General features: G+C 36.3%; 1 protein-coding gene across 1 annotated transcript; it reads left to right on the top strand.

Moving 5' to 3' along the window:
* Positions 1–873: 873 nt before the first annotated feature.
* LOC121393960 (vomeronasal type-2 receptor 26-like) lies at positions 874–26887 on the top strand. The gene is made up of 7 exons (XM_041563820.1): positions 874–981; positions 2474–2656; positions 15955–16086; positions 16435–16623; positions 21298–21522; positions 23367–23490; positions 25778–26887. The coding sequence occupies exons 1-7, from the start codon at positions 874–876 to the stop codon at positions 26659–26661; spliced, it is 1845 nt and encodes a 614-aa protein (XP_041419754.1). The 3' UTR covers positions 26662–26887.
* Positions 26888–27899: the final 1012 nt, after the last annotated feature.

The following is a 27899-nucleotide window of genomic DNA, read 5'->3' as shown; positions in this document are numbered from 1 at the left end:
ACGTGTAATGTCCAGACTATTAATAATATACAGTAAATGAGTAAATTACATTATTGAAATCTAATCATAAATTTCTCTCACAGCATTAAAAATGCCAAGGTGCATTGTTGATGGATGTTCCCATGGCAGCAAAGAGAAGCCTATGCCTGCAAATGTAATTCTTCATGCATTTCCAACAACATTTGGAGCAGATTATAAAATGTCTTATGGCTACAGGTTAGAATTGTGAAGATCTTAAGATATTTCCAAATGCTGAAAAGAAACAGATAACTATAGATTATGCTTGGTACATTTAACTGAGGACTGCTATAAACCTAAGAGAAAACAAGAGATCTCCAAAAGAATGTCATACCCAGTATATGTTCCTGAAGAAATAGGTCAAAAAATTGATCCTGTAAAAGAAGCATGTCAGTTTTATCTGTCAAGAACATCTTCATTAGCTGTTTCTTCCTTTTTTTGGAAAGTTTTGAAAAATTCTGATGGCAGCATGGTTGGAATTAAAGGAAAAACTCAAAAGCCCAGTGTATGCAGAGTCATTGGCATCTCTACAGACTATTTTACATTAATAAAAGAAAAAAGTCACCAGTACTAATCCAATACTTGGCAGGAAAAATGCTTTGTGTACTGCTGTGAAAATGAAAGATCAAAGCACAATGTGTGACCTTTCACATTTCAATCTTTTTTTAGTGCAGAAAGTATGACTTTCCTTCAGCAAAAATGAGTTTCATTCACACCTATAAAATCTGTCCCTGGTGGACCCCTAGCAATTACACCATGGTTGGAAAATAGTAGTTCTCTTTCTGATATAAGAAAAGAAATGGAAGACACAACTTCCTTCAAAAATGGACAGTTCTCCAGAAAGTGATTTTCAAGATGCAGATGAATCCTACATGCCACACAAAGACACTTGAATATTTCACATTTGTAAATGACGATTATGATGAAGATCCTGAGTTAACAATTAGAGATGATATGAATCATGTAGAAACAGGGACAATTAACACAAATGATAAAACCTTCCTTGTGTTCGAATCTTGTCTAGACAAATTATTGTTTTCTGCAAAATGCACTCAACAACCATCATGTAGCAGTCCAATAAGGAGAAACTAAAAATATGTTCAAGGCTCAATTTAGTTAAAGCTGTATGTTCTTCTGGGCATTATTTCCACTTATGGGACAGTCAGCCACATACAGGGAGACTGCATTATGGCAATATAATAATGGACGCAGCAATCTTGCTAAGTGGATCACATTTTTTCAAGGTTTACTCGATGAATCAGCTTTTGCATTTCCATCAAATTTCTCAGGCATCGTTTTACAGATACCAGTATATGTACATTTTTCTGTTGTCAACCATCACTGGGTTCTGAAAAAAAAAACTCATTAAAGAATTTGAGGGTAAGGCTGTAGCATTATCTGGGGATGGACAATGTGACAGTCCTGGTTACTCAGCTAAATACTTTGTGTATACCCTAATGGAGCAGACAACTAAAAAAGTCTTACATTTTGACATACAGCAAGTATCCCTTCAGTATGCTCCAATAATTTGGAGAGGGAAATCTTAAAGATATGTCTGAATGAACTAATTGATGAGAAAATAAATGTTAAAATTGTATCCACTGACCGGCACAAGTTGGTAAAGAAAATCTTGAAAGATGAATATCCTTTAATATGTCACAAATTTGGCATTTTGGAAAATCTTTATGTTCCAAGCTGACAGCAGCAAGTAAGAAGAAAAACTGAGAAGAAATTGTCCAATTTCTGCCATACAGGCAATCTTAAAACATTTCACAGTACCGTATTGAAATATGATCAAAACACAACCATTATTTTTACGATGGGATGCTATGTAGAGCACAGCTGGCCATTTTAGACCATCAGTTCAACATCAACCGTGGACAAGAATTGGTAAAAAAAACTATTTGATGGTGGTGACCATTTGGGAGCACCACGACACACAATTTGAATTTACCAAGGCTATAAAGGATTGGGTGGTAAAGGCAGTGTATCAAGAAACAAGTTAAATGTTCATGTGCGACATAATTCAAGTTGTAGTCGAATGTGCATCATGTCGCCTCAAAATACCCACTATTGACAATCACCGTAAGCTACCTCCAAATATTGCACCTTTACAAAAACCAGACAAAGCTTCAATGGTGGCCAAGCATCTACAGTATCTAGATTTTGCTATTGAACTGAAATGTACATGAACACCTCTCAGTACAGTAGTTTTAGTAGTAGGTGTTGCTAAACCTGGAAAGTCAAAACTGCATGCACCAGACTGCAACATTTCACCTATGATGGTGTTTTACCTTTGTACAGCCTAATAATAACATCACGTTTTATTGTGTTATGCAATAAATGAATGACATTTTCCAAATAAATTGTTTTTTTTGCTCAAGACAATTTTATTGATAACATTGCAAAGCAAATATTACATTTTGTTCATTACTAATTTCTCATTTGTTTAAAGGGGAAAAAGACTTACCGGGAATCAAGCCAAACTCTAATTATCCCTCTGGGTGTCACCAATACTAAAAATCCAATGCCATGTCAGCAGCATCGATATCCTCTGCATAAAAGAAACCAGTATATTTTCCCTATCATAGCAAGCACGGATAATCCAAATAAAAGGACAAGCTTACCGCTTATCTCGGTGAGTGCTCATGCCCCAGACCTTCAGCAAGGGGAGCAACACACGAAAATTTTGAATGACGTGCAGGCACCACTCCGGAACACCAAATCAAACAGTCAATGGAATCCAGGAGGTAAAATTTTGAATAGTAGAAAAAAAATCGTTATCTTACATTGTATATAAAAAGCTAAAAGCCTGACACATTTTGTGTCACTCCTGGACACTTAATCATAGGCTAACTTGTTTCTGATACATGCACAGTATTTAAAAGAAAGGGAGCCAATAGGAAGTATCTTGGGCGGAGTTAAAATAGATGTATGTCTGTATGTCCTTGCCCCTAGTGGCTCATTTGTAGAATCACAATCTGTATAGTTAAAGTACAACTAAGTATTAGATAGATAAAAAAAAAATATTTGTTTAGGTACATTTTATAAACATAATGCAAATGAATGTACATAGGCGACTGATGTCACATCCAAGCGTCCAGGAAGTAACAAGCAACAAGTGGAGCGTGAAGGAAACGCGGGTCAGAACCTTTAACACAAACCTCTGGAAAGACTTGTAGCAGGACGGACTTGCATGAAAAAGAGACGTTATGCCTATTTTAACTACTGAAATGTGAGTGTAACCAATTGGTTTTTACTGTTATGCAAATAAAAAGGATTTTACACTATATTTGCACATTTTTAACCTCCTCCAGCTAGAAAGAATATTTAACAGCTTCATTTTCTACAAATCCTGATGTGCATGTGTTAGACTTAAACGTCTGTAAGAACCCATCTAATAGCCACATGTTGTGAATCATAAAGGGTAACTGCACCAAAGAGTTCATTTTGGTTGTGGAACTACAACTCTCAGTAATTACTACACTATAAAAAAAATGTTTTTCCCTTTTTCATCATATTTTTTCCCCCTGAGCTTTGAATTAGTGTTGACCCTTAAAAAAATCTTGGATTCCTGCTTTTTACTCGAGGAGAAACGAGGACTGTCGGGTCGGATTCAGAGACTTTGGTCACACAACTTTTTATAAGTTTATTTATATATGCAAATTAATGTATAACTATATATATATATATATATACACAAATATTCAAAAAATACAAATTAATATAGATGCATAAATATAAACAAATATAAATACAAATATAGAAAAGAGATATCAAAGTTTAGTTTAAACCTAATGGTTGTCTGGTTCCTAGGTGGAAAATCCATTTGGCTTCTTTTCTTAGAAGGTCAGAAGTTCTATTCCCTCCACGAATATTTGGTACTATTTTATCCTCTCCTGATTAAGTGTCCAGGAGGGACACGAAATTCGTGAGGCTTTTAGCTTTTTCTATACAATGTAAAATAAAGATTTTTTTCTACTATTCATAATTTTGGCTCCTGGATTCCATTGACTGTTTGATTTGGTGTTCCCGAGTGGTGCCTGCCCGTCATTCAAAATTGTCGTGTATTTTCACTCTGGGTCAGAAAATGTGAATCATACAGTTTGAACAATACTTTTTGAGGTAGTGGTTTGTCCACGAAATGCGTCAAAGCTATGGAGCTATTGAGCTCATTAAGCTCTGTTTTCACATTTTAATGATTTTCAAATAAATGGATGTTTTAAACCTGCTGGTGCTCCGTGGTCGCAAGAGTTTGAACAATACAAGATGGGATTGTCAGGTGATACTTCGGCCCTAGAAAGCCATGGACCCAAACCGTAAACGATCTATAAGCTGCTTTGCGAAGAAATCTAAAGATAACAAATGAATGTAAAAATGAATTACAATTTATATTTTTAACATTATTTTATACATTTGAATAACTATCATGTACATAGTGGACAACCATAACTCATTTAAATAACATTGGTTTGTTACCCAGTCTTTCCAACACATCCGTTTAGAGCAGGCATGTCCAAAGTCAGGCCCTGTGGGCCAATTGCGGCCCATTATATAATTTACACCGGCCCTCAGCCTACATCATGAAATTGATAATAATGCGGCCCCCCAGCACAGTGTGATCAGGAACCGCGTAGCCATAGCAGTAATATTTGGGCAAATTAGTGAAATGATCTTCCACTTGGTCTATACTGCTGCCTGTGAGCTGAAGGGATTAGTAATAGACACATAGGGGCAGATTCACCAAGGGTCGAATTTCGAAGTAAAAAATACTTTGAAATTCGACCCTCGAATTGAAATCCTTCGACTTCGAATATCGAAGGATTTAGCGCTAAACGTTCGTTCGATCGATCGAAGGATTTTTAATCCAACGATCGAAGGAAAATCCTTCAATCAAAAAAAGTTTAGCAAGCCTATGGGGACCTTCCCCATAGGCTAACATTGACTTCGGTAGGTTTTATCTGCCGAAGTAGGGGGTCGAAGTTTTTTTTAAAGGGAAAGTACTTCGACTATCGAATGGTCGAATGGTCGAATAGTCGAACGATTTTTCGTTCGAATCGTTCGAATCGAAGTCGAAGGTCGTAGTCGAAGGTCGAAGTAGCCCATTCGATGGTCGAAGTACCCAAAAAATACTTCGAAATTCGAAGTATTTTTCATTCGAATCCTTCACTCGAGCTTAGTGAATCGGCCCCATACTGACACGCCGCTCTCCCATACTTTTTTAGAGCTGAAGGTGCAATAGACGTACTGACGTTCCAATACAGTAAAATAAAGACGTATGTGAGAGCAGCTCGTCACTATGTGCCATAACGTGTCTATTGATAACACCTTCAGCTCACAGGCAGCAGTATAGACCATCATTTCACTAATCATGTGCCCAAATATTACTGCTACGGCTACGCGATTCCTTGTTTAAATGAGGCGCAGAGAATAAGTCCAAACAGACTCCACTTCTCCACATCCTAAACGCAGTGTACGCGTCCATCTCCAGGAGTGAATGATCCTGATCACAAGTTAGCTACATCGCAATGAATATCAGGCTGAATGGTCGACCCTCACACATTTTAAATCTGGCCCTTGTTGCAAAAAGTTTGGACACCCCTGGTTTAGAGGGTTCATTGATTTTTACAATGCACAGTGAGAGGTTTATTTATCAACACCTTTTGTTTTCTAACTTGTCAGTGACCACTGAAATGTAAAAGCTGATTGTTTGCCAATGGGTTGTCTCTATTTATGCCAGTTTGAAATACAATCTCCTTTTGTACAACTTATTTCACAACCACAAAAAATGGCAACTTTTCAAAATAGTTTGTGATATTTAACATACCGGTGCTTGTGTTCTTTAAACTGACTTGCTGAAACTTTGTTATGGAATCAAATCATCAATGTTAACATATCCTCACACAGTATTATCTCTTTTACAGCTGGTTAATGCAGGAGATGTCTTCACTGAGGTGTTATTTTAGATCATCAAGCTCATGACAACTTATAGAGTTAGTGCACAAAATTTTTTTTTTGGAATAGATTAGTGATAGATTCAAACCCTACCAATAGGATAGGTGATTGACTTAAATTAAAGTGCAATGCGTGCCTATTTTTATTAGTTCATCAATGATAATATATATGAAAACCAATCACTTCCTAAATTAATTAATTCCAAGCCAATTCATAAATAAATAACTATAAAGTGCAAATTAGTGCATATACCCAATGACTGCTGTCCAGTTAATGGTAACACCCAGTTCATTGACAATTCATGATTGGACTTGAATAAATTAAGTGAAAAAATACCCAAATTCATTAGGAAGTGCCCAAAGTTTATACACACGTGCTTAATAATAAATTGATGTTATTCTTTTTTTTAAAAAAAAAAATTATTCTAGGTAAAGTGCCAGGCATACAATTATCTATTACTAAAAAGATAAGTTAATGAGAAAAGTTTAAATCTAATTGATTATGACCAAGGATTGGGTAAAGGTCAATCAGAGAGCTGCGGTCTTAAGGAAAGAAAGAAGGATATAATGAAAAAATAGAGGGTGGAGCTGTCCCAAACTAACTGCCTATTATTTTCTAAGACTGGGACACGACAAAGAGGAGGCAGGACAGGGTAACCAGGACTGTGGCCTTGTATATTAACTTGCCCTGATCTTATTGGAGACTAAGTTAAACCTGAAAAGCCACAAATCACAGGCCCCTTAGAATGGAAAAAAGATTGCGTAGATAGCAGATCAACCGTAGCAACACTGAATGAACCCAGCCCAATTAAATAACACAAAGATAAAAGTTTGTTAAAAACCAGAGAAATTGAGCAGCTCGCCAACGCGTTTCGCTTAACAGCTTTATCAAGGAGAAATGGACGGTCTCTTTGGATGCGCTCCTAAAGTAATTTCCGTGTTTGGCGTCATATTGCGTCATTCGGGCGCTCTCGCGTGATTACAACCAGGAAGCGCTAATCCGATTCGTTCCTGCAGCCGACACGTCAAGCCTGTCATCAAGAAGTCTGGCGACTGGCGTCTTTTACTTTTTATAGGGTGATAGGTTGAAAATCGAAAAAAAAATTTTTAGGGTACCCTCCTTCCCCCCTACATTTGATAACATATGGCACCTAAACTATACTGTGGGCACATGTGTAGGGCATTAGAATACATTTATTAAGGTTCCCTGGCCTTGTGCAGTTTAATGTGTTTTCTGCTGCATATACGGCCATTGTACTTTAACTGCACACCATATGCTAATTTCCAATCACTAGCACAACTTCGCAAACGATCGGTAACTTGTGCGCAATTTCGGTTCTTCGTGAATTTGTGCAGCCCTGGCGAATCTACGCTGGCGCAACTTTGGAGGTAAGTAAATTTGCCCCTAACTCTCTTTACATTTGAATGTGGCTCACAGGTATAAAAGGTTGGGGACCCCCTGCTATACAGGGTCATTTTACATAGTAAGTAAGGTTGAAAAAAGACACACGTCCATCAAGTTCAAGCTTTTACCTTTTTTTAACCTGCCTAACTGCCAATTGATCCAGAGGAAGGCAAAACCCCCATCTGAAGCATCTTAAATGTGCCTCAGAGGGGGAAAAAATTCCTTCCTGACTCCAAAATAGCAATCAGACTAGTCCCTGGATCAACTTGTACTATGAGCTATCTCCCATATCCCTGTATTCCCTCACTTGCTAAGCACCATCCAACCCCTTCTTATACCTATCTAATGTATCAGCCTGTACAACTGATTCAGGGAGACAATTCCACATCTTCACAGCTCTCACTGTAACAAACCCCTTCCCAATATTTAGCTGGAACCTCTTTTCTTCTAATCGGAATGGGTGACCTTGTGTCAGCTGGAAAGACCTACTGGTAAATAAATCATTAGAGAGATTATTATATGATCCCCTTATATAGTTGCCCTTCTCTGTACCCTCTCTAATACAATAATGTCCTGTTTGAGTGATGGAGACCAAAACTGTACGGCATATTCTAGATGGGGCCTTACCAGTGCTCTATACAGTGGAAGAATGACCCCCTCCTCCCGTGAATCTCTGCCCCATTTAATACAGCTCAAGACCTTATTTGCCCTTGATGCTGCTGACTGGCAATGCTTGCTACAGACAAGTTTATTATCTACAAGGACTCCAAGGTCCTTTTTCATAATGGATTTGCCTAGTGCAGTCCCATTAAGGGTATAAGTGGATTGGATATTCTTACATCCCAGGTGCATGACTTTACACTTATCAAAATTGAATCTTATTTGCCACTTAGCTGTCCAGATTGCCAGTTTGTCAAGATCCTGTTGCAAGGACAGCTAAAGACAACTAATGATACTCACCGGGTCACAGACAGTGTCTATTAGGTCATTGTGGTCTCGCTCATCTTCAGTGTCCTTAAGTGAAAAGAAGTGTGAACAGATGAACTTTCAGTCTGGGTCAGGGGTGTGAAAAGTATAGGTCTAAGCGGTGTGAACAATAGAGGAGTTACAGGTGTGAACATTGCAGGACCTTACTGTCTGAATTAAGGTGTAAAAAATGCAGGGGTCAATTAATCTCAGTAATGATACCATTTAAAGCTTCCACAAGGTAAGCAAACAGAGCAGGTAGACTTTATGTGGGGGTGACACAAGGGGAGGTTTTGGTCCTGATGTGGCCTGTGGACCACCAGTTGGACAGCACTGCTCTACATGATAATCCTTGTGTTTCCCTTTTGTAAATGGGAACATTGACCAACAAGAATTCCTATAGAAGAAATGTCATTATTTCCTTTGTGATGAAGATGACACATGATGAAGAAAAATAACACATTCACTCATATTTTCCTCCCAGTCCATTATGTTAATGTTACATATAAATACTTGGATTTCAGCAGCATTTTACCACTTCAGTGACATTTCTACTTTTCAACTGATAACCGTTTCAACATCTCTCCAGTGCTGATGGAAATGTTTTGAATCTTAAGAACAAACAATTACAACATTGATGTAAAATTTTCAAGTTAATTGAGGCAGTAAATTTGCTGAATTATTTTGGAATACATTCACACCCCAAAATTACAGTTATGTCATAAACAATTTGGTTTAATCACAGGGGGGCTGGAGACATGCACAAACACACCCAATTTAATATATGTCCTTATTTTTCAGATATTTATATGTTTCCTAATTTGTGTTTTGATTCCCTCCTTCTGCTGCTCATGAGGTTCTGACATTTATATTTTAGTGCTGCCATTAGCTCATTCCCTTAGGACTTGTATTTGTGAACTATGATTAAAAAATAGTCTCCTCATCAAAACAGACTTTGTCTTAAAATTCACATTTGAAAATGATATTTAAGCACCTGCAAAAGTATAACTTGGCTCTGCTGTTGGAGAATGACATTATGGGAGGCTGCTACTGTACCTGTCTATTTCCACTGAAAGAAACATGCTAACGCTGATAATATTGCTGCTTGTGGTATCAGCGACATTTGGCAATCAGTTTGATCCCAGACATGGGTGCGCTTTAAGAGGTCACAATTATCCAATCAAATTTAAAGATGGGGACTTTGTTATTGCAGCTTTTCTACGGATAAGTGAATACATTATTCTTCAGTGGTATAAATATAAATCATATCCAACTGAATATTCATGTGGACAGTAAGTACTTGGTTCTTTGTTATTTACTGAGATGTGATGTACAGAAGCTACAGTATATATTAGCCCTGCTCTGATTATATTCATTTGTAGGGAAAGGTTTCATCACCTGACTCTCACATTTTCTTGGCTTAACACACATTAAGGGGGTTATTTATTAAAATCTGAATGATAAAAACTAGAAAACTCTTTAAATAAAATTTTTAGAGGGGGAACAAACTAAAATTTTTGTGATTTATTATACCCTGATGTTGCAAAAAGCCCAAATCCGAAAATCCGCCACATCAGACCTGTCGAGGTCCGGTATAAGTTAATTTAAAGTTTCGGTGGTCTGAGCTGGGTTTAGCCGAAAATCCGACTTTTTCAGTGTTTCGGGAAAAAACTTAAAAAATTTGAGTGATTTGGGGAAAAAAGCCCAACAAAAATTTGAGCAATTCGGGAAAAAGCCCAAAAAATTCAAGTGATTCAGGTTTTTGCTCGATTGTCAAGCTTTTCTGTTTTTTCATGAGTATAGTAAAACTTGAAGAGGGTCTCCATAAAGTAGAATTATTACTCCCCACATTAGGGATGTGGCCCAGGTGCACTGACCTGAGCCCTCAGCACAGGGAGTGGACAAACCTAAAAGTATTATGGAGCAGGCACTCAAATGAAGGCAATCTTCCGCCAAGTAGTTGTAGCAAAGTAAAAAAGGTTTATTGTGTCCACAGCTTTTTTGTGGACATAATAAACCTTTTTTACTTTGCTACAACTACTTGGTGGAGTGCCTGCTCCATAATATTTTTCAGTTTTCAGCTCCCTATGCTGACAGGCTGTGGACACAATAAACCTTTTTTACTTTGCTACAACTACTAGTCAGAAGACTTTTTCTTTTGTTATGAGTTCTATTCAACATTTTTGATAAAAATGCCTCATTGTGGGAAATGGAGTCCTGGGTGGTGGGAAGCTGCCTACTTAAACATTGGGGCATATTTATTAATGAGCTAATTCTCAGATCATCTAATTCTACCAAAGATTGCAGGAATAGGGCAGGAACATTTTTTAAGTCATACTGCAAGTGTAATATGGTGAAATATTGTTCAAATAGCTAAAGGAAAACACTGCTGTATCAACCAGTAAGAAATTATTTAAAAATATCTAGAGAAGCATATACGTGTTCACACAATATTTCACCATACAACTATAATGGGTAATGACACCATAAAGCAATGAGGTATGTGGGGTATTAACAGGGAAGATGTGACTAAGATAATAAGAAACTAAAGTGCCTGGTTTATCTTTATATTGGATTTTCAAAAACCTGGTAGTAGCAAGATTCCAGTGCTGAAACCACAGCTAATTTATCTCTAAGTAAGCACTGCAATTAAAATTTCTTTAAAATACAGTTATGGGACCTGTTATCCAGAATGCTTGTGACCTGGAGTTTTCCAGATAAGGTGTATTTCTGTAATTTGGATCAACTTGTCTTAAATCTGCTAAAAAACATTTAAACATTAAATAAATCCAAAAAAGATTAATTAAATCTTAGTTGGGATCAAGTACAAGCTACTGCTTTGTTATTATAGAAAAAGAGGAAATTGTTTTGTAAAATGTAAATAATTTGATTAAAATTGAATATATGGGAGGCAGCCTTCCCGTAATTCAGAGCTTTCTGGATAACGGATCCCATACCTGTAGTTAAAATTATATGAATGAATGTGGTAAAACTGCTAAGGGCCATATTTATCAATATCTGCATGACCACAGTAAAAAATCACAAATGTGAAAAAAGTAACAAAATTGATGTCAATATTTTCCACATTAACATTTTTTTTAAAATTGCTTGCATATTTCTGGCAAATCTCTAATGGCTTCACTGTGATTACATAGGGGCAGATTTATTTTAGTGTGGGATTAGCGTTTACCACAAAAAAAAATTGCCTTCTTCTATTCATTCCTATAAGATTTCAAGAGGCGTATTTAACAGATGGTGGACACTAACTTTCACCTATTGATAAATGCACTTCTAAAGATCTCACAGAAATGAACAGAAAGTGGGTGAATTTTTCTGTTAAACTCTAATCTCACATTTTGATTAAACTGCCCCTCAATGTTAAACAATTGAAAGTCACAGTTTTTCCATTGACATTCAATGAGCGTGAAAGATGGTGCCTCGTGCAAAAACTGTGGGAAAAAAAACCCTGAACTTCAACTTGTTTGACTGCTGTGGCAGCAGGTTTAGGTGGCACAATTTTCAATTTAATTTCATTTTAATTGTATTGTTTTTTAAATAAAAAACAATAAATATGAATCACGTTAACAAATTTTGCTGTTTCACAGTCATTCTGGAAAAAAGGCATTTAGTGCAATCGTGATTTGTTAACGTGATTCATATTTATTGTTTTTTAAATAAAAAACAATAAATATGAATCACTTTAACAAATCACGATTGCACTAAATGCCTTTTTTTTCCAGAATGACTGTGAAACAGCAAAATTACAACCACACTTATTAATAAATCTGAGTTATATTTTCTTTAATTATGATATATTTTTTATTGATTTATTGTTTATGCTAGCACTTGGAAATCTGCATTATTACTCCTGCTTAAAGTGTTCTGAAAGTTCAGAAAAGGTCACAGGATAATGTCACATTTAAATAATGCTCATTTGTTAGCAGCCTCTTAAATATAACTGTTATTCATGTTTTTACTATTGTTCAATATGAAAAACTATTTGAAACATATATTAAGAATGTTTGTGGTGTTAAGCATGAGATAAGGAAATTCTAGATAAAAAAACATTGATTGTACAGATGAAGCCACTTGGATTTGTGAGTTAAATGCGTCATGACTCAGGGTTAATTGAATAAACTGTGTTATCTAAAGTCATCTTAACTCATTTAATGCATTTAACCTTTTCATTAGCATACCAAAGCACCATTGTTCACAATGGTGAATGCTTTGATTAGGTGGGATGTTGTGACACAGTTTTCTGTGTTAAATGAGATAAATGGGATATCTGTGTTTAGTTATTCTGTGTCAAACAGATAAACCAAAGTGGCTGCATCTGTAAGTAGCTATTTGAATAGACAAAATTATCTTCTTGATTCATCATTGTCTTCACTAAATAATAGATTTTCCTTTGAGCTACTTCTGTATTACAGCATACGATTTATTTGGATAATTTAATCAAAGGTAAATATATCCACCAGGCCATCGTTCCGATACTATCGCCATTATCTGGCTTTCCAATTTGCAGTTGAAGAAATAAATAACAGTTCAAAGATTTTACCGAATATTTCCCTGGGATACAAGATTTATGACTCTTGTGCAAATGAAGTGAAAACTCTCTACGATATGTTGGCCATAATGTCTGGAGCAGGAATTCAAATTCCAAATTATGATTGCTGGCAGAAGGCAAAGTTAGTGGGATACTTGGGAGACGTGACTTCTAGCACAAAGTTCTCCCTTGCCCAAATTGTATCAATGTTTAGATACCCACAGGCAAGTAGATCCATAATTTACTATTTTCTTTTGATATGGAGCCCTGGAGAAGCTCAGTCTTTATCTGATTTCACTTTCATAAATAGGTGCCTAAGTGAGTAACTAAGGAAATATTTTTCAGCCACTTTTTGCAAGGAAAGCAAGAACAAAGCTAATAAATTTAGCTTCACAAAATCTGCATTTTATGTGTCTGAATTATTTTTGCCCTAGACTGGTTTCATTGGAGGCTGCCACTAATGAAAGGAGAACCTCTCTGAGGCTTGTGTTTCTTTTGAGGACACATTTGTCATTTTCCCAAATATTAATTTGATTATAATCTTACTAATAATACTCTAGTAGGTGGGTTTAGATTTTTGCTACAGTAATTAAACAGTCTGTTAAGCCTCTTTTGTTAATTCCTTAAAACAGTTGAAACACCCCTCTTCTGGCCCAGCTTGTCAAGCTTGGGGTCACACAGAACTGATGTCAAATAGCTATGTAATTAGATAATTTATATATATATATACATTTACTTTAGTTTGCCCTTTGTTGTTGAAGTGTGAGTGGTATCACTATGCCTAGATTAAGCTCTCTGGGGCCTTCAGAAAGAAGGTTATAAATGCCTATTAGTCTGGAAAGGGATTTAAAAAGATCATCAAACAACAAACATTTCACTGTCCAAAAGATCATCCACACAGATCATCTAAAAGTAAAGAAGATTTCATACAACTACCAAGCTTCCTAGGCTAGAATATCCCAGGAAGTTCAGCCCATGAGCAGAAAGCAAAATGGCTAAACAAATCTCTAAGAACCCTAGAATTTCATCATGGGACCTACAGGTAACTCCAATGCCTCCTTAAAGACACCTCTCAAATTACTTGGAAAGAATTACTAATACTCCTTCAATTAATGAATACAGTGTGCCATTCAATGTTAATTAATAGATAAAATTAGTGAAATCCTATGGCTATAGCTATAAATTAAAATTTTAAAATCACAAAAACATTCCCAGCTCTTTTTACTGTACAATTAGAAAATTGTATCAAAATTCATAAACTCAGAATCAAGATTAAATTCTGTTATAGTTGTTAAAAGGACAATTGCATTCTGAGAGAATTCACAATTAAATTTTGTTTTTTTAAAATGTATTTTTGTTCCACAGCTCTCCAGTTGAATTATAGCAGCTATCTGGTCTAGTGTCCAATTTACCGTTGCAACCAGGCAGTGTTTTTTAGTGAGAGATTGATTTATGAATAGTAAGGGTATTGAACAGACAGATAAGTGGTAAAAATTAGCAACAACAATAAAATTGTAGCCACACAGAGCAATAGTTGTTTGGTTTCTGGGATGAATGACCCCCACCCCACATGGGAGATGGAAAGAGTCAGAAGAGGGAGGGAAATAATTCATAAATTGTAAAAAAAAAACGTTAAAACATTTGCTAAGAATAGACCATTCTGTAACATGCTAAATGTTACAGGGATTCTGTCTTGATTTTTATGGTGCAGCTTTTACTTCTAAATTACTACTACTACTATTACTACTAACTATTTACATACTTTATACATATATTTACTAAATAATTCACTCTATCATATATTTTTTTTATTCCTGAACCAAGTGTATTTTTTGCTATAATATTGTCGTGTAGGCGCCATTTAATGTCATGCCTGGTCATGTGCTTTCAGAAAGAACCAGCACTGAGGCTTGTGTTGTTCTCATATATATCAGGGAGCAGTTATTTAGTTACCTTCCCATTGCTCTGTTGATAAGTTGCTAGGGGAAAAGGGAGGGGGGGCGATTCCACACCAACTTGCATCATTGCAGTAAAAAGTGAACAAAGTTTACCAGAGCACAAGTCACATGACTGGGGGCACCAGGGAAACTAACATGTCTAGCCCTATGTCAGATTTCAAAATTAAATATAAAAAAATCAGTTTGCATTTTTGAAAAACAGATTTCAGTGCAGAAGTCTGCTGCAGCGGCTTTATAAACTGGTCCGTTATGAAAAAACATGTTTTCCCATCACAGAATCCCTTTAAATCAAATGTGAACTAGCCATATAAGGGTGTCAGCTCTGTCCTATCATTTAACCCCTTTGGGCATATGGTATTTAATGTAAGTATATACCTCTGTTCTTTTTTTAACTATAAATTATCTGTATCACTTCCCCTTTTATACTCATCATCTCCTAAGCCTCTTATCACTGCCACCACACTCTTATCAAATACACACTAATGTTTTTGAAAATAAAATTGGTGGGAAATGCACAGGATCCGCTCTCCTCCCTGTAATGAAGAATTCATTTTATTCAATTAGTTTATGTGTTCCCCAAGTTTTATTCATTTAGTTTATGTGTTCCCCAATCCTCAAGGTTAAAGATTTATTAGTTTCCCACATATCTAAGTTTGCAGCTTCACAACAAATATTAGACATTCTAATTTTTCCTTAAATAACCTCCCAGTCGAATTGTGAGTATATTCAAATTAAAAAAAATTACATGAATATGAAATTTGAACTTTGATAAATGAGCCTCTCTATGTATTGTAATCTAATACTATAGTAAGCTTTTATCTTTATTCTCCTTTCCTTCTTGTGACGTTAATAAACCTTCCTTACTTATTTCACCTGCTACTTCCAAGACTTTTGCTATAACAAGTTTATTTTACCCTTTTAAGCTTCCTTCTGCAGTTTTTGCTTGTGCCCAGAAATCCTCCTCCTTTGAGAACTTCCTCTTCCCCAAGGCTATATAAGAAGAGAATTTTTATTCACTAATTTATAAAATGTGTTTTTAGCCTGATATTTCTGAAGTACATTGGATAGTATAAATTGCATCTTTACATTTCCTTCTTTATATTTAAGATCAGTTACAGCACCACGGACCCAGCACTCAATGACAGGATCCAGTTTCCATCATTCTACAGAACTATCCCCAATGAGGAGGCAGAAATTGATGGGATTGTGCAGATACTGAAGCACTTTGGCTGGAAATGGGTCGGACTCATTATATCAAATGATGACACTGGATACAGAGCCCAGGAAAGGATAAGTACAGCACTTTCCAGTTATGGGGGCTGTTTAGCTTTCACTGCTGTACTTAGAGAAATATATTTAAGCTACAGTCATTCAGAAGAGATTGCCGGGCCAATCAGGAAAACATCTGCTCACGTGATTGTCGTGTATATAAGCACAAAATATAGTTTTCTCTTTACAAATATATTTGCAATTTATCAATTCCCAAAAAAAATTTGGATAACATCGTCTTTTTTCCCCAGAGTTATGATTTTCAGACATCAAGAAATTAAAACCACATTAAATGGATCTTTGACATTGTTAATACAGGAAGGAGAGATTCCCGGCTTTGAGCAGTTTTTCCATCGATTTTCTCCTAATCGCTACAAAGATGATTTAACTATAAATACCTGGGCATGGTTATTTGGCTGCAATTTTCCAAGACGTGTCAGTGTTAGACTTCAGACAGGTGAAATGGCTAAAGACTGCACAGGGAATGAGACTCTCAGTGATGCAGATGTATCAGTGTATGGGAATCACAATTACAGAATCACTTATAGAGTTTACACTGCAGTCTATGCACTGGCACACGCCCTGCACAATCTCTACTCTGCTCAGCCACCGACTAACCAACACTTAAACAAATTAAAAAGTTTGACAGCAAAAATAAAGCCATGGCAGGTAGGGTGTTATTCATAACAATGTTGTCTATCTGTCCTGTTTTGCTTCTATAGGTATAATCCAGAGGTGCTAAAATTTCAAACAAGATCTATTCAAGTAGATTAGTAGAGGTGAAACAATAAAGCCAATTGGTAAATGCAGTGCTGTTACCTTCCAACAGGGGACACTGTGTTTTGGCCTCTACCTGCCCTTAGCCCAGCCAGGTGAGGAGCAACTCTGAAACTCAGAAGGGCCCTCACTATTTTGGTAGAAGAAAGGTACTGCAGTTTACTATAACTCTCAGGTTAAATAAATCAGTTGGGCGCCAGTGGTTCTTAAACAATAAAAGTTTATTTGCTGGATCAGAAAACAATCACTTTAGAGGATGAAAAAAGATGATGCAATATAATTGATCAGTAATTAGCTCTCAGGTGACTAACGATGCTTTCTCAGTTCCGGTATTAATGACAATATGTAGAATATTACCCACCATTTCTTATGCAAATCTCAGCTCTCCTGAGAGTCCTTAACTGCCCACAAAACTGTGTTCCGTAAACAGGATGAAGTCCCGACATTCTGCTTGAGCTTCTTAGGGGCAGAGTTATTAAAATTCGGATGGTTATTTGAATTCAAAATTTTTGGGGGGTAAAATCACCAACTGGAATTTGAATCTGAGATTGATCACACCTCGACCCTGGAGACTGTTATAATTTGAATATCCGCCGCCTAAAACCTGACAAATTCATTTACAAGTCAATGGCAGAGGTCAGTTGAACCATTTGACAATGTTAATTGCCTTCCTGACATTCAAGTTTTTTTTCTGAGGAAAACACAATTTGAATTAGATTCGAATTTTTGTGTCTTTCAAAGTCGATCAAACATTACACATTCAAGTTTTTTCATAAATAACTTCCCATTCGAGTTGTGAATTTATTAGAGTTAAAAAATTTCACATAACTTCAAAATTCGACCTTTGATAAATCTTTCCCTTAGCTTAAAATGGATTCCAGGATATTTATCAGATATCTTATGAAAAGCTTGAATCACTTGCTTCATCTTATCCATACAGATCAAGTAGACATGGTCCCTCTGAAGGAGGCAAGTTCTACCAATTTAAAACATGTTTTTAAACTATATAAATACAAAACTAATATTGCTATCAAGAGAAGCTGAGGATGCTGTTTTTTCCTCAGTGACCCTCCAAAACAGATAAACATGGCCCCCACTGTCCAGTCCACAATCATGGCCATTCACAGAGACCCTTCAGTCTATATTTAAATCAGTAACTCTCGTTTATTTGCTGTAACGTGTTCTTTGAAAGGCAAGTGCTATCAATTCTATAGATATCAATGTAAAACCTTCACAAACGTACTAGTTAAATTACAACCCAATCCTGTCCTAAATAAAGGCAGATTCAGATTACTTAAGACCAGCCATCACCAACACCAATATTCAGAGATAATTCAAAGACATTATTCAAAGAGATGCAAGCCTGCATTTTGATGTGGAATCCAGGATGATGGGGAAATCTTAAGATGTTTAGACTCAATTAAGCAAAATGTATTCTTGCAGACTCTAAAAGAGGCTAAAAGGCAAAGGGATTTTGGGCAAAATTATATTATAGCAACAAAAGCCCAGTTAATTCACTGTAAAATAATCCACTGGTGGTACAGGTTCTACACACTACATAGATTAGTACTACACTACACAGATAGTATTTCAGATAATTGTAGGTAATGTAAAACTAAAACTAGGTCTTGAAAGGGGCACACAGCAAGGTTGCCTCTTGTCCCTCTTGCTATTTGATATAGCTATAGAGCCCTTCGCAATAGCCATAGGAAGTTACCTATATATCTATGGCCTTTAGGTAGGATCCTACATACTCTTAGCTTAATTGCAGATAATGCAGTATTGCAGACATTCTGGACTAGTAATAAACCCTACTAAAACCAAAGTCTTAAATATGCCCCCAATACGCTGCCCTCACAGTTATATAATTTCTCTACTGTAATATTATTTCACCCAAAAATATTACAAATATTGCATATATTACCTCTTGGTAAAAAGACGGGAGCGTAGTTGAAAGAAGATGACTGGTTTAAATTGTGGAACAACTTGAAGCATAGCTCAGTTAATATTGTTTTATCAGAAGGAGGCTATAATGTGTTATTTTTCTGATATTTAACCCCAGTCAAGACAGAACAATATACTGTAGTCCAAATAACTATTATTTCCAAGGCTGCTTGATGCCAGGCACCATGTGTTATATACAGTGGATCTGTCCAGGAGTTTGAGATGACAGTATATAACTCGGTCCTCTCAGTGTTATAATTAAACTTACAGCAAGATGCTTATGAAGGTCTTATGGAATCCCTACCTAAAGAGGTCCCCCCCCCCAAAAAAAACTCCTAAACCAAATCTTCCTAGCAGCCAGAAAGAAGCAAAATACTGGAGATCCCCCTGCTTAAAATTAAGATTGACAGGAGTTTAACTAATGAAAAACTTATCAGCATTATTACAGATAAATAAAAGGTTTGGCAACCCTGGATAATTTATAGGCTCAATGGAACCCTACCCACCTGCCTCTTTACAATATAATGGCACTAAGTTGCTGCAGGACAGAAAGAATATAGAACAAACTTGTATCAGCTATTTAGCCACTGTTTCAAGATTATTTAGGTTTTTAACCCAAATCACACTCTAAGAAGCCATTAAGTTTCCCAGCCACTGCTTCAGGCCTCCCTGCTGGGGATACCCCTCAATTTTGGAAAAATCTATAGAATTATCATCATGGAAACCCCCCCCTAGCCTATAATCACCCCTCTTCCAACTAACCTTCCCGTCTCTACATTTGTACATGCTTATACAATGTATTATGTTAGTTCTCAGATCATATATATCATATTCTCAGATCCCATTCAACACCCTTGTTTTCTTAATGAGCTAGTGGGCACGTTTAGTAGGTATTCAAAAATGATTGTAATATGTGTGTGTGTATAGTGTAAGGATTACATGCAGTCATTTGCATCTTAAGAAATACCTAATTACTAACTGTGACAAGCATTTTTACAGTTGTGGTCCTACGCTGTTTTTAAAAACTACAGGGACATTCAAGTATCTGATTTCTGTTAAATTATTCAATGTCAGTATTGAATGTGGCATCCTTGCAACAGGATCTTGACAAACTGCCAATCTGGGCAGCTAAGTGGCAAATGAGATTCAATGTTGATAAATGTAAAGTCATGCACCTGGGATGTAAGAATATCCACTTATACCCTTAATGGGACTGCACTAGGCAAATCCATTATGGGAAAGGACCTTGGAGTCCTTGTAAACTTGGCTGTAGCAAGCAATGCCAGTCAGCAGCATCAAGGGCAAATAAGGTCTTAAACTGTATTAAAAGTAGCATAGTCACTGGAGGAGGGGGTCATTCTTCCACTGTATAGAGCACTGGTAAGGCCCCATCTAGAATATGCCGTACAGTTTTGGTCTCCATCACTCAAACAGGACATTATTGTATTAGAGAGGGTACAGAGAAGGGCAACTAAGCTGGTGAAAGGTATTGAAAATCTTAGCTATGAGGAAAGACTGGCCAAATTGAGGATGTTCACGCTGGAGAAGAGGCGCTTAAGGGGTGATATGATAACTATGTATAAATATATAAGGGGATCATATAATAATCTCTCTAATGATTTATTTACCAGTAGGTCTTTCCAGCTGACACAAGGTCACCCATTCTGATAAGAAGAAAAGAGGTTCCAGCTAAATATTGGGAAGGGGTTTGTTACAGTGAGAGCTGTGAAGATGTGGAATTGTCTCCCTGAATCAGTGGTACAGGCTGATACATTAGATAGGTATAAGGAAGGGTTGGATGGCTTTTTAGCAAGTGAAGGAATACAGGGTTATGGAAGATAGCTCATAGTACAAGTTGATCCAGGGACTAATCCCATTTTGGAGTCAGGAAGGAATTTTTTCCCCCTCTGAGGCAAATTGAAGAGGATTCAGATGGGGTTTTTTGCCTTCCTCTGGATAAACTGTCAGATAGGCAGGTTAAAAAAAGTAAAAAGGTTGAACTTGATGGACGTGTGTCTTTTTTCAACCTAACTTACTATGTAACTATGTATATTTTTTGTTTAAAGGGATACTGTCATGGGAAAATGCATCAGTTAATAATGCTGCTCCAGTAGACTTCTGCACTGAAATCCATTTTTTTTTTTAAAAAAAAAGAGCAAACTGAGTTTTTTATATTTAATGTTGAAATCTGATATGGGGTTAGATATATTGTCAGTTTCCCAGGTGTCCCCAGTCATGTGACTTGTGCTCTGATAAACTTCCAGGCAAAATGACCTGAGATGGTGCCTACACACTAATATTACAACTAAAAAAAATGTTGAATTAGGAATAACATTTTATATGGTAAAAAGCAGTGTAATTTAGAAATAAAAATAACACCATAAAAATCATGACAGAATCCCTTTAAGAAAGATTCTTTGCGAGGCAACGTTACATGTTTTATTAAATTTCCTATTCTAGCTAAATAAATACATCCGTAATTTGACTTTTACAACATCTACTGGTGACACCGTCTTCTTTAATGACAATGGAGATCCCCCTTCTGCTTTTGATATAGTCAAGTGGTTTTTCCTGCCAACTGGTCGAGTTATGAGACAAAAAGTTGGAAAATTTTATCAATTAAACAGTGAAAAACAGTTTTATATAAATAGCAGAGATGAAGTATGGGGTCCTTATTTCAAAAAGGTAACAATTATATCATTTTTCTCTAAATGTGTGTATGTGTATTGTACTGTAATGTAGCTGGAGGGGTGTTGGGAATAAAGGGGGGAAATATGTCCATAGAAGGGACAAGCACAGACTTTTTGCTAGCTCATCACCAAATCCCAAAACTATGATTCACTGCATAAAGTTAATAACATCCAATTTATCCAGACATTTCCAAAGACTTTGATCTTTCAAAAACTGTATAATTAAATAACATTATGTTAATTATGTAACATTAACAGTTGTTTCTGAAAAGGGTTTGGAATGTTTAGGATTACTATGACAAACAAATTGTATTGATTTGTAGGGAAGCAGCAATGCTTAGAATTCTAGGAGAATGCTGCATTGTGGGAACATCCAAGATCTGAGACAAGTTTTTTAAAATCACAATTCACTGGATGCTGCCAAAGTTATAAAAAATCAGAAAAAATCATGTATATGTAGGAATGGTTGCGCCCCTGGCCTGGGCAAACCATTTTACTGCCCTTTATTAGAAGAAAAGAATATTGAGGTCTTCCTAGAAAATGTAACCTGTAGGTTGTAATGAAATAGGTGACCTGCAGTCCCAGAATCAGTTAAGCACATTTGCCTAACATCATAAGAATATTTTTTTAAGAGGTCCATTTATTAAAGGTTGAATTTTGGTAATATTAAAGCTACTGAAACAATTAAGATTAAATACCAGAGTAAAAAAATTATGTACAGAACACGTAACAATCTGAAAAAATATGAATAACTCATGAAACCTCTATAAATTTGCGGACAATTATAAGCAAAATAAAATGCGATATTGTCTAAAACACTTAATGGTTAAATATGATCAGTGCAGTTCCCATTGACTTTTATGGAACCTGTACGTTTTTTCTTGGCAACATTTGTTTTCGAGTTTTTCATCATTTTTACACTTAGTAAATCTGGAATTTTTTGAGTTTTAGAGAAATAAAAAACATGAATTTTTTGAGAAAAATATGATTTGTAAAAAAAAAAGTAGATCCACATATTAGTAAATAGGTTAGATAGTGCCTAAAGAACTAACACAAATTGCCACGCTTTCATGTTTCATGCTCTGCTCTACATTGCACTTTTTTAAATTGCTGCAGGTCTCTGATTTCCAAAACTGCATGTTTCCCATGAATACAGCACTATCTGCATTTGTCACGCTTAAGAGGACTGATAAGTAATTTATTAAGCATGGGGAAAGCAGGGTGCAAAATACAAATAACAGTTGCAAGCCACCATAGGTCTCATTTACAGTGTAGGATGCAGTGTGCAAAGAAAGGTCCCAATTAGCTTTTTTTATGCACTTTGTAGGCTGCATCCACATGTCTCTGCCATTTGTTTTTGGAGCACAGAGACCTGCAGCTCCTCCCATTAATAAAGCACTGACTGTGTGTTATATAATGTTTAGAGGAAGGTTAGGAGACACTTAGGCTCCCCTCTATCACCAGTACAGGGTCCCTACTGTAAATTAGTAAAAATTGGAGTAAACAGTGCTTCCCCTGATAGAAACAAAAAACTGTGGTGTGATTTTTAGAATGTGCTAATGCAGACCTGAGAACTGGATTTGATAAAAGATAGATAGATAGATAGATAGATAGATAGATAGATAGATAGATAGATAGAAGAAGAATTTGATATTGGATTGCTCGCACAAGGGAACAATTTTTGTTTATTGTCAGAAATACTTCAGTCACATAATTAGCTATTTATAAACCAATTTTATTTTAAACTCTTACAGAGCTTACAAATTATACAGCCATATTTACATGCTTTAACCATTCTTAGCCCACAGGCTAAATAATCTTTATATCTGCCACATGTAGATTCCTACATCTCAATGCAATGAACCCTGTTCCCCAGGATACAGGAAATCTAAAATAGAAGGAAAACCATCATGTTGTTATGACTGTATCAAGTGTGCAGATGGAGAAATGTCCAACATAACAGGTAAGTCATAGACAAAATGTTATTTCTGAAGGCCAGAAATACAAATTTGTGGAAAAACATTTTTAAAAATCTGTTTTTCACTTTTTTTTTGTATTTCAGGTATTTACTATTATTAGCAACTATTTTCCCCATGCATACACACACAAAAATCATTTTTGAGCAAGCCAAACACTGCCTTATGTGCCCTTTATAAGAATTTTTACCTGGCTCCAAAAACGTTTGATGACTTTTACAATCAATCAAACAAGTTAATTTACAGAAATTGATTTTTCTGATTTTTTTTAAACCCATAGGCAGAAATTCTGTAAATTACCTTGTTTGATTGATTGTAAAAGTCATCAAACATTTTTGGGCCAAGGTTCAAAAATTAATCATCTTTGCCTTTGCGAACCCTTTGCCCCTCATAATGATATGTAATAAAGCTTCTTAAGGAAAGAGTTGTAATGGCTCCAAAAGTTTACGCTACCTTCAAGCACGTCTTATGAGTTTGCAATTAAGATTCACAATACAATAAAAGTCTAATGAAAAATATTACATTGCGACATGCAAGTTTGTATTCTTATTTGTGTGCAAATGTGTTCATCTATCGAATTTAATTACATTTCCCGCATAGTGTTTGGTACATCTGCTTGTTGATTCAGAGAAAATTCTCCCCCAAAACAGTCATTGGGTTTGAGTATGTTATACATTGGGTTTGAGTTGAGTCAAGATAACTCTGTTAATTCCTTTGATGTTACTGAATACTTTTTTCAAGGTTTTGGAGCCTTCCTGGTATTCTTTTGTAACCCTATATTGGCCACCACCTATATTATAGGATATACACCATCTTACCATCCACAGGTCCTGAATCCCCTTTGCTAAATGAAAGGGTACTGGGAATTTCTCTCCATGGCAGGGCTCCAGAGATACACACAGATGTGCCCCAGAGGTGCATACCAATGCAGTAAAACAAATAAGCTTTATAACTGGCAAATAAGAAAATTCACTTACATAATATCATATAAATAATAATACCCCTGTCCTGTGGATTCAGTTTCCCTATCCTGGCACAGTCCTTACCAGGGAAAAGTCCCACACTCCACTTTGGGTGGACAAAGAGAGTCACAGCCCCTTTTCCTCCCAAGAGCACTTAAATTTTTCTCAGGCAGCGTTACCTGCCCAAATACTTCTCTTATTAGACAGAGGTAGTAGCTCCCATGTTGCAGGCCCATGAACAATACCTGTTCTCAAACAGGGGACACACGCTGGAGCCATTCCAATACCTTTACCTCAGGCAGATCACTCACCGAGGACACACCAGTAATAACTTTTCCTCAGGCCAAAATTCACGGAGGGCTCACACAGAACTGGTGAGCACATCCTAGCCTCTTTCACAGGGAACCTTTTCCTGGCAGCTCCTTTACTCTCTCTGCTGCCTCTGAACACTAAATGATTATCAGGGTTGCTTTATCCCGAAGCCCACCACGGGCATCACCACCCTTGTAGCTTCTCTCAATAGCCTGGGACCTTTGCCATAAGAGCTCCACCTGGGAACAATCACTCCATACTGAAGTGAGACTGGAAAGAACTGAGCAGAACTGACCCTGAGCACATGGCAGCTTAGCTTTTTATACTCCTTGTATATCAATGGCACCTTCTGGCCAAATCTATTCCCAATTTAGGAACAACACTTAGCTGGCCACATCAGGAGATTTCCAACCATGTGGATCTCTTAGACCATAGGGGAACTTAACCCTATGGGTCCCTCCATTTTGTTGGTTAAACCATGTTGTGCTCATTTGGGCAGTTTTCAATTTATTAATATCTTTGAAGATTATGTTTCAATTTTGATCATAGTCCACACAAAGTGACCTTCTAATCTCTACTATGAATATGTCTAATTCAACCTAGTTTATTTGCCTCCTATGCTACTGTACCCTACCCTCTTTCACTGATATTACTTGTGGTATTATATTTAGAAAAAATGATTATATCATGACCTAGTGTGCTTAGGTAACCTGCTATTTATTTCTACTATTTACTTAAGTTCCTGTAATATGGTTTGTCAAATAATGCCTGTGTCTCCTTCTTAAAGAGTTATATACTGATGGAGCTCTGTCTCTGTCACAATTAATATCTTGGAATATTCCAGATTGGTAGCCTGTATAAAATATGAAATCCACATTATACCCAAAGAGTATATTGTGTTACAGTTATATCATCGGGAACTAAAAAAGGTTTAGTTTTTCTGTCTGTGTTATTATTTTGTTTTTTTAATTCTTTAACATCTTGATATGTTGTATTTCAGATGCAGCAAATTGTGTGAGATGTTCTGAGTATCAGAAGTCTAATACCGAGAGAACTGAATGTCTTCTTAAAGCTGTAAACTTCCTTTCCTATACAGACACAATGGGAGTCAGTTTTACTTCCATTGCCTTGATCTTTTTCATCATAGCTTCCACAGTTTTGGGAATCTTTGTGAAATACTGGGGCACTCCAATAGTGAAAGCTAATAACCAAAATCTCAGTTGTATCCTCCTCATCTCTCTCATGTTGTGTTTCCTCTGCACTTTATTATTCATTGGACGCCCAACACAAATATGTTGTCTTCTCCGACAAGTAACATTTGGAATTGTATTTACTATTTCTGTTTCTTCTATACTGACTAAAACTCTCACAGTTATTATTGCCTTCAATGCCACTAAGCCTGGGAGCAAGCTGAAGAAGTATGTAGGAACCAAAGTGCCCATTGTGTTAGTTATAATATGCTCTCTGGGTTCATCTGTCATCTCTGCTGTGTGGATGGCTTCTCACCCACCCTTTTATGAGGCTGATACATTTTCAGAAATGGACACAGTTATTTTAATGTGTAATGAAGGATCTGTATCCCTTTTCTTTTGTGTTATTGGATATATAGGAACATTGGCCCTATTAAGTTTCATTGCTGCATTTCTAGCCAAGGATTTTCCGGACCGATTTAATGAGGCTAAAAACATCACTTTCAGTATGTTGGTGTTCTGTAGTGTGTGGGTGGCATTTGTCCCTGTATACCTGAGCAGTAAGGGGAGTAGAATGGTGGCAGTTGAGATATTTGCCATCTTATCCTCTAGTGCTGGATTATTGGGCTGTATATTTGTCCCTAAATGTTATATTATTTTTCTTCGACCTGAAATAAACACAAGAACATTTTAGATAAATCCTTTTGCTTGATATTTTGTCCTCCTTCAGGAAGCACAATATTCATTCCTTTGCAGGTACCATAGATATAGCAGAAATAGTAAAACCATGGGATATATTCTATATTTGACAGACAAGAATGTGCCTATATAGATGGAGCAAAGTTTTGACACAGCAACTTTTTGTTCACGGATCCACACACACGCAAATTTCTGCAGTGGGGAAAGTGCCCCTTCTTTATTGGTTTATATCATCACCAACATTTTGGGGGTACAACATGCCTTCATCATGTGCGTGCAGAACCGTGAACAAAAAGTTGCTGTTGCTAAGGGACCGTGCCGGGTCAACTGAGAACCAGCACCACTACTGCAGAGTGAGTAGATTCCGGGTGTGCAGTGTATTTATTACATAACTGTTGATTTTCGGCAAAGTTTTGACACTGCACATTGCATACTGTGAACTAAAATTTAATTTCAATAAAAGTGTCATGTTAATGAGTAGGGGATATAATGAGTTAACAATTCCTATGATGGGGAACTGTACCTATAACCTGAGGGAGGGATGTGTTCCCTTGTGGGCTTATTTATCAAAAATTCAAATATGAAATTTGTGAAGTTTTAGAGGTTCTTTTCTACTTTGAATGAATAATTTAAAAAAACTAGAACGTTTACTTATTTATTAAAAAATCTGAATATAAAAAAATCAGTTACATAGAATTATGGAAAAACACTTGATTATCTTAAATTTGTGAGTTTACAAGCTCAAAAAACTCAAATATGTGAGTTTACACACTTCAAGAAACCTTGAATTTAAAAAAAATGGCTTGAATTTTGCCTAGGACAACTCCCACTGACTTCTATGTGAACTTGCAAGCTTGTAGATGCTGAAGTTTTATATTTATATATTTTTTAAAATCTTTTGAAAATATAATTTGTGAGTTTTTGTGCAAAACAATTTGAATTGTGGAAAAACCTTGAACCTTGATAAATCACCCCCTTAAAGAACTTGGGTAAAATGACAGGTATCTCTTGTTAAAGAGCACTTCAAGTATGCTAGATAGTCAATGTGAGGTAGTCAAAGTAGCTTTGTGCTCCACCAAAGATTGTAGTGTGGGGTAATTCCCTAGGCAATGCCAGACTGTGGGAACTCTATTTGCTAGGGATCAGTGATATAGAGTAAATGTGGTGATATTTTGCTGGGGGCAGACCCCTATAGTGTATGTATTATAAAATATGAATTTGGTGTTATTCTTC

This window comes from Xenopus laevis, chromosome 5L (genome assembly GCF_017654675.1).
Source record: "Xenopus laevis strain J_2021 chromosome 5L, Xenopus_laevis_v10.1, whole genome shotgun sequence".
In the NCBI taxonomy this organism is placed as follows: Eukaryota; Metazoa; Chordata; class Amphibia; order Anura; family Pipidae; genus Xenopus; species Xenopus laevis.
This window is presented reverse-complemented; position numbering and strand designations above follow the sequence as displayed.